At 53.4% G+C, this 14,928-nt stretch overlaps 1 protein-coding gene across 1 annotated transcript in view; it reads right to left on the reverse strand.

The window, feature by feature from the left end:
- NRAP (nebulin related anchoring protein) overlaps positions 1 to 14,928 on the reverse strand; it is a 75,555-nt gene that overhangs the window by 21,729 nt on the left and 38,898 nt on the right. Inside the window, exons 23-32 of the mRNA XM_075533669.1 lie at positions 13,917 to 14,021; positions 13,008 to 13,115; positions 11,769 to 12,080; positions 10,714 to 10,818; positions 8,627 to 8,725; positions 6,739 to 6,843; positions 5,786 to 5,893; positions 4,598 to 4,711; positions 2,566 to 2,763; positions 753 to 857 (exon numbers count right to left, since the gene is read on the reverse strand). Coding sequence (XP_075389784.1) covers positions 753 to 857; positions 2,566 to 2,763; positions 4,598 to 4,711; positions 5,786 to 5,893; positions 6,739 to 6,843; positions 8,627 to 8,725; positions 10,714 to 10,818; positions 11,769 to 12,080; positions 13,008 to 13,115; positions 13,917 to 14,021 — 1,359 coding nt within the window. The remainder of the gene's footprint in view (positions 1 to 752; positions 858 to 2,565; positions 2,764 to 4,597; positions 4,712 to 5,785; positions 5,894 to 6,738; positions 6,844 to 8,626; positions 8,726 to 10,713; positions 10,819 to 11,768; positions 12,081 to 13,007; positions 13,116 to 13,916; positions 14,022 to 14,928) is intronic.

Here is a 14,928-nt window from a genome sequence, read left to right on the forward strand (position 1 = left end):
AAAGGGGATCCTGAGCTTGGAATTCTAAAATCCTGTGTGTGTGTGTGTGTGTGTGTGTGTGTGTGCACGCGCGCGCGTGTGTGCATGTGTGAGTGTGCGTGCATGCGTGTGCGTGCGTGCGTGTGTGTGCGTGCGTGTGTGTGTGCGTGTGTGTGTGTGAATTCAGACATAATCACCAAGCTTACAGCACCTATTTCATGCACGGCCCGAGCACGGCAGCACTTAGATTCAAGCCCATGCTGATAAAAACCAGCCAGGGTGGGGTGCGCGTCCTCCCCGTGTGCGTGCTTCAGAAGCTGAAGCTCAGAGAGGGTTTACGGTCACACCGCACACGAGTGCTGGCCTTCAGCTTTGTGCACCATCAGACGGCTCCAAAGACTGCTGGAAAGAGGCGCATTGCATTGAGTCTGACTCGCGTCTGCAGGTTTTCACTTCTGCCACCTTCGGGTCAAAGATACCCAGAACTATCTTCTGAGGCACCCCCTGAGCTTGAACCCTTAACCTTCCAGCTAGTGCTTAAGTATGTAACTCCTTGCACCACCCAAGGCCTCCATACCCAGTATGTGATTCTTCTCTGTGAACACGGAATTTGATTCCCAGGCTGCAAGGCTGACTTACATGTCGCCCAGGCTGGGACAGGAAAACCAGAGGTCGCACTCCGGCTGTCCAGACAACACTGATGGCCCCACCTCTCCGCGGCAGGCAGACATGCATACATGGCGCCCACCACCCACCCCAGGGCTGCCGGTCACCTCACTGATGAGTTCAGATGCTTTCTTTTTCTCCTCGATCTCCAGTGTTCCTGGGATGACACAGCCCACGCCGCGCAGGAAGTTCAGGTCCGACCGGTACAGGTTCTGTAAGGAACAAGACAGGGACTCAAGAAAGTGAAGGCTCTGAGCAAGAAAGCAGACAGATTCCAAGGGATTCCTGAGCGAACTCAAGGCCAAAGCCACCTCCACGTGATCACAGCCCACTAACACATCAGCCCTCCTCAATCCACGCTCCCGAGGAAGAAGAACACACAGGTTGGCCAGAAGGAAGCCACTCCATTGTCACTTATTTCCGGTATTTTCATATTACTATGGGAGTATTATCAGAAGTCAGTAGTCTTGGGACAAATGTGTAAACCGTTTTCACCGGATCTTCTAAAGCAAAACCAGCAGCGAAAGCGTGGCACCCATTCCCCCGCGTCTAAGAGTGAGCTAAACCGCGAATCAGGGATGATCCGACCAAAGCATGCCTCGGTCTGTATGTGGGGATCTTTGTGTGTGTGCAATTGGAGCTGACAGTTTAAAGGCCCCCCTAAATTCATTCTGTTGTGGAGTGTCCTCCCCTGAAGCCACTGACGTGCCCGTCCCCTGGGCCGGCCGCCTCCTAGGTGCTGTCACAGTGCGAGACAGGGTGAGACAGGCTCTGCTCCGGGACAAACAGGAACCCCTGAGAAGAGCATGGCAGCTCCCAATTCAGGACTCCCTGCAGCTGCTCACAGTTCCTGACAGCTGCTGTCACTGAGTAGACGCCACAGTGCAAAGGCTGGCACTCCGAGAAGATGACAGATACTGGATCTGGGAACCATGGGACGTTCAGGCACTGCCGAACCAGACAGGCTGCTTTCCCACTCATGCCAGAGCGGAAGGCCCAGCACGCGGTGGGGAGTAGGGGGAGAGAGCCCCATATTGCCTTAGAATGGAGGGAGCACACAGGGCTTGTGGTCCTCTGGGCCAACCTGTTTCAGAAAAGCCACGTAAGGAGCTAGCAACCACATCAGTGGAGCGACAGGCTGCAGGCTCCAGGAGGACCCAGCCATGGGTCTTCCTGTCCATTCCCTGCTTCAACATGGAATCCTCCCTGTGGTGAGCCAGGTCCAAAGAATCCTGAACAGTCTCTCCAAGAGGACTCGGCAGCCCAGGAGGGCATGAAGAGGAGCCTCCACTTCCACCAGCGAAAACGCCTGAACATGCAAGACTTCCAGTCCTAGGGGACCTTTGTAAGACACCAGAAAGCAAACCAAAACCGTGTACTTCCGGCTGGTTGTGCGTGTGTCAGAAAAGAACTGCCCCACACGGTTTCCACAGCTTGACCTCTAGGAAACAGGTCACAAGTACTTTTTTCTGAGGCATCTCTGGGTGGGCTTGAACCACCAACCTTTGGGTCAGCATTTCATCATATATGCCATCCAAGGACTCCTGCCAGACACCACCTGAGTTCAAAGCCCTGCACCCCCACCTCTCATTTACAGCCGGGTGATCTTGTAGAAGTGAATACACTTTGGGACTCACTATCACTCACCTATAAAATCAAGATAAGGGTTATCTACGCAGGGCAACCGAGAAGATGAAATGGGATGACGCTTAAAATGTCCCACATGATAGAATATAGGGTAGTGGTGGTGGGGAGTCATTGTGACTAAGGGCTGAGCAATAAGACCGGGCTGGGTTGCCAAAGATCCCAGTTCTACAGTTTTCAACTTGGAATCCCTGCCCCCGAGCCCATGGGAGGCCAATGAACTGGGGCCAAACTTGAGTGGAAACCAGTCCCAGGAAAGACTCCAGGTCTCCTTACCTCGCTCTGCAATTTGTGAGCTCTCTTGGCGCAGCGCAGTCGCAGGTCTTCCACCACGGATGTGTACTGCGGGAGTGGGCGTCTGTAGTCCTGGTCACTGGCCAGCGCCTGAGCCTTCTTGGCATGCGCCAGAGTTACCATGTCCAAAGGCAGATGGAACTGCGCCTTTGAGGGCTCAAAGCCTTTCTTGTAATTCACCTAGGGGGCAGACAAACCAACAGTGTCCATTTCAAAGCTGCTGCTTGCTTCTGTAGTGCAATTGCCCCCGGAAAGCCCAGGAGACATTTCTGGCAGGGCCAGTGTCCCCTGCTTGCAGGGACTGCACATTAAGCCTGGCTAGACTCCAGGTCCTGGAGGCCACTGATTTGGGAGAAGGCTCATGATCTTCACACACCCACACCCACACAAAACCCCCACAAGATTGCTGTGGAGTTCCTTCTAACTCATAGTGACCCTACACAGCAGAGTAGAACTGGCCCACGGAGCTTCCAAAGCTGTCAGCTGACCGGGGGCAGACTATCACCTCTTTCTCCTGTGGAGCCGTGGATGGGATTGAACCCCTGACCTCCTAGTGAGCAGCTAAGCACTGAATGACTGTGCCACCAGGGTTTCTGCGGTTCCCCCAAGTGAGGGGCAATATCAACATTCAGGGGAGAGACATAAAGCGTGATGTCTGTTCCCATCTCATTTTCCAGATGCAAGAAGATGCCGGCTCACCTGGGCTGGGCTTCCGTATTTCTCCCCTGCCCCTGACCTGAGTGGCGATCTTAGACACCTGCGATTCTGCTGTCGTGCCAGCAAACGAAGATCTCATTCAACGTATCCAACAACGTTCTATTAAATCTAGGATGGGCTTGGAGAGCCAGTCCTGCAGAATGGGTAGTGCCCCAACATATTTCAAACCCCAGCTCCACCCCTAGCTAGTCTTTGGAGACGGGCTTTGTCAAGGCCTGTGACCCTCTCAAGGCTTTCCTGGGAAGAAGCTGTCCAACCACTGCTTCTTCTCGCCCTTCTCCTCCTCCATCTTTCTCATTGCCTCTCCGAAGTTCCAGCTGGCCCCTGTAGTCCCTCACCCTCAGCAATGCCTGCTCCCCACTAACACCTATCACAAGACCACGAAGAATCCATGTGCAAGTTCCTCCCCTTGGACCAGGGGTCCAGGACAGACGGGGAAAGAGTGCTAGAAATGGGGAAGGGGAGGCAGAAAACAAAATGGCAGAGAGCACGTGGTGCTGTGGAAAGGATACAGCTAGAGAGGGGGACCACTGTGCTGGCACTGTCTCTTTCTAGCTGACCTTGACTGGGCCTTGGCTAAGGAACGGGTGGAGCCAGGCAGTGTCTCCGGCTCCTTATCAGTAACCCTGAATAAATAACAGAATCAAGCTCGAGTTATTGCTCTGGTTATAGTCAAACGATTGAGTTTGACCCTCCAATGAGACGTGGCATGGAAACGTGTTTAGTTCCTGGTTACCAGTTGGCCGCCGCCCACTCATCTGTGCCAGGAGGCAGCATCTACCCATGGGCACCAGGGACTGGAGGGCTCCAATCCAAGGCCGCAAGCAGGTGCCAACAGAACCAGGGAGGGAACAGAAATAAACACGTGAAGCAAGAAACAGGGGAGGCCACCTGGAGAGGAGGGTCCATCCGCTGAACTGCCTGTCACCTTGGGAAATCCAGTACCCGCTTCTGGCCAGAACTCTAAAACATTTATGCAACGTTTCCATTTGTATGGATTTGCCACAAATTCCATTTCCCTCCCAAGCACTCTGCGGACCTAATGAAATAGATCTGGATGTCAGATCCCTCCTTTCTCGGTCATTGCTCTGCATCCTAGAATGAGCCAACTGGACAGATGGAAAGCACCAACCATTTGCCAACTTCTCACTCCACAGAGGAGGGAGCTGCAGCCCAGGGGAGTTAGAGACAAGGGTCAATGCTACACTGCTGGCACCGGTCATGCCCACATGTGGGAGGACAGAGGTGATGAGGCGCTGAGCCTGGTGTGGTACCCCTTTCCCCGTTCCAGACTTACATCGCTCTGTAGCCAGGTGGCGTGCACCGAGTGTGCCAGGCTGAGGTCATCTTCCAGACTCCGGGAGCCCAGCATCTGGCCTTTCATTCTCTCGAAGGCCTCTCTGTATTTGTACTGCAGGGAAAGAGCGGTTACCATCTGTCTCCTGCAGAGTGGCTGGTGGTTTCAAACTATTGACCTGATGGCCACCAGCCCAGCTCATTCCCAGATAGTCCACCAGGCCCCCTGGAGGCTAACAGAAGTGGTCGAAAACAGACTGGACGGTCACTCGAGAGACAGGCCAATATGTACGTCTGCTCACATTCTGCTAAATTGTGGGTGTTCGGTGCCATGGAGTGCATTCATACGCAAAGCCACCCCATGCACACCAGAATGAAACACTGTGACCTGCACTCACCCACCCACCCCCGGAGGGGGGACGAACAACAGAAATGTGGGTGAAGGGAGATAGCAGCCGGTATGAGATAGGAGATGAATAATCATTTATAATTTATCAAAGGGTCACGAGGGGGCAAGGGGACAAGGGAGAGAAAAAGAGGATCTGATACCAAGGGCTCAAACAGCAAGCAAATGTTTAGAAAATGATGATGGCATACACATAGGCTTGATACAACCAATGTGTGGATTGTTATAAGAGCTGTAAGAGCCCCAATAAAATGATCTAAAAATAAAAATTTAAAAATTAAAAATAGATAAATAAAGGTAAAGAGGGGTGAGGGCAACAGCTCTGAGATGGGAAATGGAAAAGGTGAGTCCTGGGCACAAAGGTTTTGTTCTCTGGACGGTAACTGGGAGAGTGGAAAGAAAAGATGTGCAGAAGACCCCCAAAGGTCCGTCCTTTCCGACGCAAGCCTCCCCACGCCACCGAGAGGCTCAGCTATGAAGTGGCAGGACCTGAGCTCTGGCGGGGCAGGCAGGCGGGTGTGTGCGTGCGTTGTTAGCGCATGGCCCGGCTTTGTGCAAACATCTGGGGGCAGGGTCGTTTCCTCTGTCCAGGTGTGGGGTCACCTGTGTTGGCAGGGCAGTGTTTGGCTTTGTACCCAGAGCGAGGGGGTTTGTGGTTGTCACAGACCTCATCTGATTTCCCTGATGTAGTTCAGAGAGGAGGGGATTTTAGCCACAGGCATCAAATCTGGGTTGGGGGCAAAGGAGCGCAGACGGGTTATTGGGAGACACACTGTTGCTCACATCACTGATGATGTCACCGGAAGCCTTGGCCGCCTGGAAGGGGATGGCGTCCAGCCTCAGTCTGTACCCGCCATCGCGAAGTTTGCTCCAGGATTCTTTATACCGCGTCTGTTGGAAAGACGGGCAGCAGGAAAGACTTTGTGAGACCCACTGCCGCTTAATCTCTGTTTCACCAGACAGGGCTTGTCGTTTTCTTCATGGCTTAGCAGGGACCGCCATAGAGCCGGGGACCACTCAGGGCCGTCCTTGGAGGTAGAGCCACCACCGAGTGGCAGGGCAGCAAGGTCTTGGAAGTCAATGGTAGGTTAGTCTAAGCAGCAGTTTGACTGGGGAAAGGGAAGTCTGTTCTTGCATTTGCAGCGCTCTGTAGGCAAGGTCGGAGCCCTGGTGGCAGAGTGGGTTATGCTTCTGCACTGGGCAGCTAACCACGGGTTGACAGTTCAAACCCACTGCTGTCAGAGGGAGAATGATGGGCTTTCTGCCCCTGCAGAGATTTATAGCCTCAGAACCCTACAGGGACATTCTACTCTGCCCATAGGGTCCCTGGGAGTCAGAATGGACTGGATGGTAGTACATTTTTATTTTGTTTTATTTTATGTATGATTAAGCAAAGTCAAATGTCTCTGTTAAAGAGGGATTATGAAGGGGGAGGCGTGAAGCCCCCAAACAGGACACTGGTCCAACTGCTGTATTATTGATGTGTGTGCACGTGTGCGCGCATCTGGCAAGAAACTGACAGGGTGCAGTCACCGTGTTCCCATCAATGTCCCAATGAACTCTCAGCATCTTCCTTCTCTGACAGGTTTGCACTTCACCAAGGTTCCAGCTTTCAGGGGTTATACTGTACACATTTGAAGATGGTGCTGGCAGAGTACCAAGCCCCACACCTATATTTCCACACACCTGCATTGCTTCCAGGTATTTCCAGCTAGTACCCTCTCCACCGGCCTCACCTCACTGAGATTCATGGCATTGAACTTGGCCAGCAGGACTTCCGGGAGGTCTGCGGTCTGCGTGTAGTGGTGTTTTATATTTTCACCTTGCTCCTTGTACAATCTCTGCGGTGGGAGAGATTGGGATTAGAGCCAGGCAGCCCCCACCCCCAGCCATCAGCCCAGCTGCCACCAGCACACAGCTCCCCGCCAGCGCGGTGACAGGCACCGCTCTCCGCCCAGCTTCTTCCTGCTCAGAACATGACAGGCTGGAGTTTTCCCCGACAGTTACTGCTGCACTTGGAGGGGAGCTGGGGCTGAGACGGGTATCAAATGAGGAAAGGAGTCTTCGGAGTATCTAGCGATCTTGTGATTAGCTCTACGCTGTGTGAATCCCTCGATATTCAGAAGGCATGGGAGAAGGCGGCTTCCACAGGTGACAGCTTCCCCACATAGACTTTCACCCCCACCCCCATCTTCACAATTCCCTGGGTGGCTCTAGGGGTCTGGCTAGCCTAGCAGTTAACTTGTGACATTCTAGTAAACAATGACACCCGGAGTTCTCATCAGCCAAATTCCCCCACCACCCGAGAAGGTTTCCCATCTCAAATCTGATCCTTAGTTTCCAAATCCCTGCATATCCCAGCAGTGCCCCCTAGAGTTGGCTAGTATAGGAAGAAGCAAAAAAAAAGTGTGGGGGTGGGTGGGTGGGGGTGTCACTGCCCTAGGGTTGATCCTGAGTCATGTAAGACAAGGTAGACCTGCCCCTGCAGGTTTCAGAGACTAACTCTTCCCCGGAGTAGAAAGCCTCATCTTTCTCCCAGGAAGAAGCGCAATGTTTCCTTCTTGCATTCAAAAGTTTCTGTCTGACCAGCTACATTTCTACCCCCGCACCCCCCCAAAAATTCCCTCTGAATCTGATGAACCGATTTTTAAACATTAGAAGTTCCTAGATCTACTGTAGCCTTGTAGATCACTCCATCCCCGGTTCTAACCAGCACGTGGGCCATTTCAGAAGGCTGGTGCAAAGGGGACGGCTGTGGTCATTTGCACGATTGAGATGTGGGAGCAAGAATTTTCACACCCTTCTTCTGAGATGTGTAATTCCTCGGCCCCCATGAAAGGAGCCCTGGTGTCGTGGGTCGGGGGTTGGGATTCTACCTGTAAGACCATGGGAGAGAGATGGAGCTTTCTACTCCCACAAAGAGTTACAGTCTTGGAAACCCACTGAGTCAGCATCGACTGGAGGGTAAGGAGTCACCCCCATCGTGGCAAGTTGAATGGTTTGAAGACATTTAAAAGCCCTCCAACACTCTTCTGCATAGCCATGGATTTCTCTCTGCAGAAAGAGCAGGCAGGGCCAATTCCAGCCCTCAAGGTCACTGCCATTCAATTCCATGTTCAACAAAGCCTGACTACGTTTCAGTTACACACCATAGAGGGCATCTGGAAAGTGGTGCCCATCTAAGAGGGATAAATCAGGCCCAGATCATGTTCAAGTCTTAGGGAGTTAGACCAACACCACTTCTTGGGTTCCCAAGAAACCTAAGCCATGCCTTCGACAGTCCAATGACTCAGAATTGCACCTGAAGTGCTAGTTCTGGAGCCAAGACTAAAACCAAAGGCCCGGCCACATATAAATCAATGAGACATGCAAAATAGCAAGTCATGAGCCCTACTGTCAGGGCGGTGGGGTGGCAGAGCCCCACTTGGCTTCCTAGGTGCACTCACACCCCATTTGCCTCCTAATGAAGAAGCATCCCCGCTAAGGTGCGCCTCCACCGGGGCCCGGAAGCCCGTTCATTCGAGGACGACAGAAGGAGCAAGCCCCAGAGCCCCCGGGCTTCAATCGCCGTGTTGAAAGAAGAGCCCACTCCTGCAGTCCTAATGTATACACATTATCACTCACATCCACGGCTTGGGTATAGCTAATTCGGGCCTGGACCATCTCCGGAGTGTCTTTAATACTGGTGAACTTCAAAGCATCGGGATGCTGACGGTACTTCCTCTGTTGAGCAGGGGGAGGAAAAAAATAGATCAAAGCAGTGAGTTTTGTGCTGTTCTTTTCATGCCATTTGAAAGAGGAAAAATCACAGGATGCTGGAGATTAGAGCGAAATTGGGAGCGTAATTATCATTCTGCTTTCTGCAGCTTTATCTCCTCAGCCTCTCCGGGTTACTATTTGTTTCCATTTAAGAATAACCTCAAGTCAATTAACGTGAATGTATTTCTACCTGGTGGAAAGAAAACACCCAGAAATTCGGTGGTTCCGGGTAAAAGACTCCGGGAAAGAGTCTCAGAACAGGGCTCCTTACAGCCGGCTTCGACGCTCCCTCGCATTTGCGTACATGCGTGGCGTGCAGGGCCTACCGGACAGGAAAGACTGCACGGTGACAGTTATCATGGAAGTGGTCGGTTTTCTTTCCCAGAAAGGACACGGCTGGGATGGTCACAGCCTAAACCCTGGCTTTTCACAGGTACACTTCACATCAGAGCCTTACCTGGTTCGCTTAACCTATGTAAACCGAAAACCACGCTCACTGCCCTCTAGTGGATTCCGACTCATATAGCCGCTGTGGGCTTCTGAGACCCGGAACCCGGCTTACGGGGATTAGAAAGCCTGGTCATTCTCCCACCAGGAGGCAAAGATATCAGACAAACAAATGTCTGTAGTAAGTCTGCAACATGTGTCCTGCAAACTGCTAGCCAAAAGGCACCTCCATCTAGGCTCTAGAGCAACGGTTCTCAACCTGTGGGTCTCAACCCCTTTGGGGGTTGAACGACCCTTTCACAGGGGTTGCCCGATTCATAACAGTAGCAAAATGACAGTGATGAAGTAGCAACGGAAATCATTGTATGGTTGGGGGTCCCCACCACATGAGGAACTGTATTACAGGGTGGTGGCATGAGGAAGGTTGAGAACCGCTGCTCTAGAGGCACCTTAAAGGAGCCCTGGTGGCGTGGTGGGTTGCACGTTTGATTGGTAATGGCAAGGCCAGCAGTTCAAACCCACCATCCGTAGGAGAAAGATAAGGCTTTCTGCTCCCATGAAAACTTGCAGGCCTCGAAACCCACAGGGGCAGTTCTACTCTGCCCCCTAGAGTCGGCATGAGTCAGAATGGGCCTAGTGACAGTGGGTGAGAGGTACTTCTCCGGAGAAAGGCGAGGCGAGCCACTTCCAAAACAGCTGCCTTTGAGAACCCAACAGAGTCCGAACTGAGTTAACCACCATTTGTTTGTTTTTTAATGTAACTGATGGCCGTCAGTTAAGAATGCTGCATCAGTCTCAGATCATCAATTGTAACAGATGCCCCCTACGAATTCAAAGTGTTACCCATAGGAGACCTGGGCAGAGGGCTTGACTGTGGGAACTCATTGTATTTTTTGGGCCATTTTTCTGGACGCCAAACACGGCTCTCAAAGACCAGTGTACTTTTTTTTTAAAGGTCCAAGAACACACCACACAAGCCGAGCGCTGCCCAACAACGCTGTCCTGAAACAGGAGGCAGGGGCACGATGCCTTAGGGCCCGACCTGCATGGCCACAAGAAGGCAGGGGCCACATTTGCCAGGAGAAAGACCCTCCCAGGGGAGAGCCTGTCATGTGACAACCATCTTGTGACCAGCCACCACCTCTTGACAGTGTGGTGGGGAGGGCGAGGAACAACTGTGCAGAAGGCCACCCCGGAACTTTTCGGGGTACGCTCCTGTCCCGCATGGCATATTAAAAAGGCAAGTTGGTGGGTAGCAATTGAGCAGTGTTTGATCGTCATTATAATTCATAATGTCATTTGTCACCACTTTGTTTTTGCCCGGGCACTATGGGCCCCTACTGGGGTGTGTTTGGTGTGTGGTTTCCCCCTAATTACCGGCCCTAGCCCGGGTGTGTAGCTCTTTCATGTGGCTTTGCCTTTGGAGTGGAAATTATTTTAATTTTATCCTGGCACACAGCATGCCTCATGCAGCCGGGCCTGGGACTCGCTGTCAAGCATCTCACCTCGCTAATGAGTTCTCCTGCCTTCTTTGCCTGCTCCACGTTCAACGACCCGGTGGCCACCCAGCCAGCGCCTTTCATCCACTTGGCATCTGCCCTGTATTGGTTCTGACAAAGGGGAAAGGGCGGGGGGTGGGAGAAAGACAGACCATTGTCGGTGCACAGGCGTTTAAAGGGCTATTACCGGTGTCCGGCTTCACCGTGGTGCCCGCTGAGCCAGATTGGAGGCTGCTTTTGTCTTAGGGATGTGTGCACAGTCAAAGGTAAATGAATTTCCCCTTTAATTGGGTCCCCCTCCTCCTGGCCAGGGTGGCTTCGGGCTGCACCCAACCCCGTTGGGGTTTATAAGGAGGGGGACTCGAGCTTCTCCCTTGTTAAGGATTCCTTTCCACATTGTCTGCTGGCCCAGAGCCTCCTTGTTTCAAACCACACGCGGGGGGGAGACAAGAACTGAAGCTTCACAACAGAACACAGGAGGGGGACTATTGGAGGGACTGCCACTGGGACAGGGCCTCCGGGGCCTCCCACTGTGACATCCCTTCCCTATGTACCCCTGGGGGACGGGGCTTGGGGAGACGCATTTCTCTTTTTTTTCTGAGCCAGTGCGCAAGTTGTTTTCAGGGGAAGCCATTTAAGTGGACACTGTCATAAAGCCAGCACTGAACTGCTCTGCCCTGAAACAGCCCTGCCAGGATGGAGAGCGACACCGTACCCAGCAGGGAGCAGTCCGGCCACAGCTGACTGCCTCGGTGTCAGCTTCCTCACTTTCAGGGAGGTGAGGACTCCCTGAAGGGAGAAGGGGGCCCGGCGTTTCCATTCGTTGTAACATCATCTAGATGCCAGCAGCGTCAGGAAAGCAATCATAGCCCCTCACAAGCTCACGAAGATGCACTTACACATCCAGAAATAGGTACTTCCTACATAGAAACTATTGCCTTGAAGGATTTGGGGAAATGTTTGCATCCGAACCAACGCCTACACGCAGGCACGTGCACACGCGCACACACACAGGTATACATGGACACACACAAGTCCATACGCTTGCACACACGGGTTACCTCGCTCTGTAGTCCGTACACCTTCTTGGCCCATTCCACCCGCATGTCTGTGGGCAACGCGGTGAAGCGGTGCGATGCTGTCTTGTAGCCCACGCCCGTGGCCAAGTGCTGGGCCTGGCGGGCGTGCGTGAGGTGGGCCATGTCCAGGGAGACGTGGCACTGGGACTTGGCATCCTCAAAACCCTTCCTGTACTCCAGCTCACTCTGCAGCTTGGACATCTGCAGGGAGTGGCTCAGTCTTGAGTCCCCCTGAGCGTCCTTCGCCCCGATGAGCTTCCCGCGGGACTTCTCGTAATCTTCCTTGTACTTCACCTAAGTCGGGAGACACGCACCAGGACCCCTTGGCACCTCCTCCAGGGGTCGCTCGGCTTCCCACCCTCAGGGCTACGACCCAAACAAATCCCAGCATCTGTTCGGAAGGAGGGTCAGTCACAAAGGCTTCCTCTGCTGAACAGCGGAGAGAGTCCCTTTCCACAAAGAGGGCCATGCAATGTGATGACCCACGACTGTCCGTGTCCTCAGCTGCCAGTTGCCCGCTCTGCCCTTCACGCTCTGCTGTAGTAACAGTCTTCTCCCAACTCCCTCAGGAAAGCCTATCGTCTCTCCATATCACTTGGGATCGCTCTTTCCCAGCTTATCTTTAAGTGGCCCAATGCTTGCCAGGAGAGCCACCTTAGAAGTTTTTTTTGGGTGGGGATCTTGGTAGTGTGAGTGTTATAAATACAAAAGTAATCAATCACCCAATGAAAACGACACCAACATCAAATTACAATCATCTAGGGGGAAGGAGCTCCTGGGAGAGGACTGGGGCACACTTTAAATAGAAGCACCAGAAACCCAGCGAGGACAGAATCTCCCAGTGGTAGCTCCACCTCGGTGACCCCCTCCCGACAGGGGAGCGTGCAGCTGCCTGATGGGATCTCCATGACTACCCATCGTGACGGAAGCTGGCCGCCACATCTTTCTCCAGCAGGACCAGCAGTGTCTTGTGTTGTCCACAGGTGGGACCTGACCAGAGCAAAGGGACTGCTGACAGCAGCTGCCGGGCACTACTGACACCAACCAGCGAGGGGGAGCAGCGCGCTGAGCGTGTGCATGGTGCCCTCGCCAGAAGGAGAGCATTCTCATCTCCATGAATGGACAAGAGCCTGAGGCTCAACAAGAAGAACCTGTCCAGACCTTCCCAGACTGGAAATGACAGCGTCCCACAGTCTCTTGTCCAAGTTGGGACTGACTCACCTCGCTGGCCAGATCCCTCCTGGCTTTGGCTGCCAGGAAGGTCAGGGAGTCCAGACGCAGCTCAAACCCTTTTGCCTTCTGGTTCTCCCAGCTGCTCCTGTACCGCTTCTAGGGGGTTTAGGAGGGCGCAGGTCAGTCTCAAGGGAGAAGGCTTTGCTATGCTCTGTAAGTGACCTTTCTAGGACACGGATGAATCACACAGCCTTCTTGTTCCCCTGCCTCGCGGCCTCTTGGCCCAGGGCACCCAGGAAAAGAAGCAGAAATGAAGGCCCAAGTACCTTCTTTTTAGGGAGTCTTCCCCAAAGCTTCAAAGACATGTCAGAGGGGGAATAAGAAGGCTCAGAGGGCAAGCTTTCTGCAAGAGCTGTTCTCCATCCTCTGCACAGGCCCCGCCCAGATGGGCAGCTGTTCTACCTGAGGACCTTGTTCCATCCCAGCCGCTAGCCCATCTGGACCTTCCCCTTGCTCCCCACATGCCCATTCCGGCTCTTGCTTCCACACTCCATGATCACTTTTTTGGAAGGTCCCCCTCCCTTTTGCTGTGTGAATCCATCCCCTTACTGTTGCTCTTCCTGGTTCTGCTCTCCACCCATCATTCAGACCAGGACCCCAGAGACCCGATTGCTGAGCAGAGAGAGAGGCAAGACCACCACCTCCCTAGAAGACCCATGGGGGATACGTTAGGGCCATGAGACTTTTGTATCTCAGCATAATGGCTGCCCCTGCACACACTCCTCCACGTGCTTTGTATAGGAGGGGATTGGGGAGATGAGCTCCATGCAGCCTCCCAGCAACCTAATGATGAAACAGTGACTCAGGTGTTATTCTCGTGGCCAAAGGGTTCTGTTGAGCTAGTGCTTGTCCGAACAAGACAGTAGAGACAAGGGTCACCGCGCGCTCCCTCTGTACCTCACTGAGGTTTGCCGCATTGGCTCGGGCCAGCAGGAAGACGGGCTCCTCCTGGCTGATGGTGTACTGATGGATAGACTGTGCATTTCCTGCCTTGTACGCCACCTGTTGGGAGAGAGGACCGAGTCACAAGCAAGGAGGAGAGGGTGCAGGCGTGTCTTTAGGTTGGCTTGACATGCCTCTGCACTCCAAGTTCATGATCAGTTAAGCATGGATCCTTCCATGCTTTTTCCTTCACAACTTCCCCAGAGATGGATTTGGCATCCCCAGCCTATTCCTGCCGACACCGTCCACCACCACAAACATCTCCCTGTGGGAAGCTTACCGCTCTTGCTCTTCACCGCCACCCACCCCTCCGACCTGAGTCTCCTAAGAGTGGTTTTTCTGCTAACTCTGAATGATGCTAAAGCACCGTTTCTGGCTGCCATCCATGAGAGACATCATTCCTCGTGTCTGGGGCATGCCATTAGGAGGAACACCATGCTTGAGAGAGGAGAGGGCCAGGCAGAAAGAGAAAGCCCCTCACGAAGATGGATGGACACCGTGGCTGCAACAATGTGCGGATGGTACAAGACCAGGCAGCGTTTCCTGCTGTGGCACACACAGTCGGTCGCCGTGTATCGGAACCATCCCTGTGGCGCGGAACCACAACGTCAGCCTCCTTTCTGGGAAGTGCCTTGAAGAATGGAAGCCAGGCAGGCCCTGGCCAGCTCGGTAGCAGCTGTGGCACCTGCTTCAGTCCAGCAAATGGCGCCTGGACATTATGGTGAACATAATGTACGTGAGGCCCTATTGCTCTGCCACCCACATCTGGGCTCAAATGGGCTTGACCTGCACACATTCCGCAGGCAAATGCTTTCCTCCTCCAAGCTACTTCTCTACTGGCGCCAGCATGATGATGACTTTGATAAGAAACAGAAGACGGAGAACGAAGGAACTAGAGAAGTCGGGAAGCAGGAGAGGAATGGAGCCAGCCCTGCCTCCATTCCTGCCCGCCAGGAACATATGGGGC

Source organism: Tenrec ecaudatus, chromosome 16 (genome assembly GCF_050624435.1).
Source record: "Tenrec ecaudatus isolate mTenEca1 chromosome 16, mTenEca1.hap1, whole genome shotgun sequence".
NCBI lineage: Eukaryota > Metazoa > Chordata > Mammalia > Afrosoricida > Tenrecidae > Tenrec > Tenrec ecaudatus.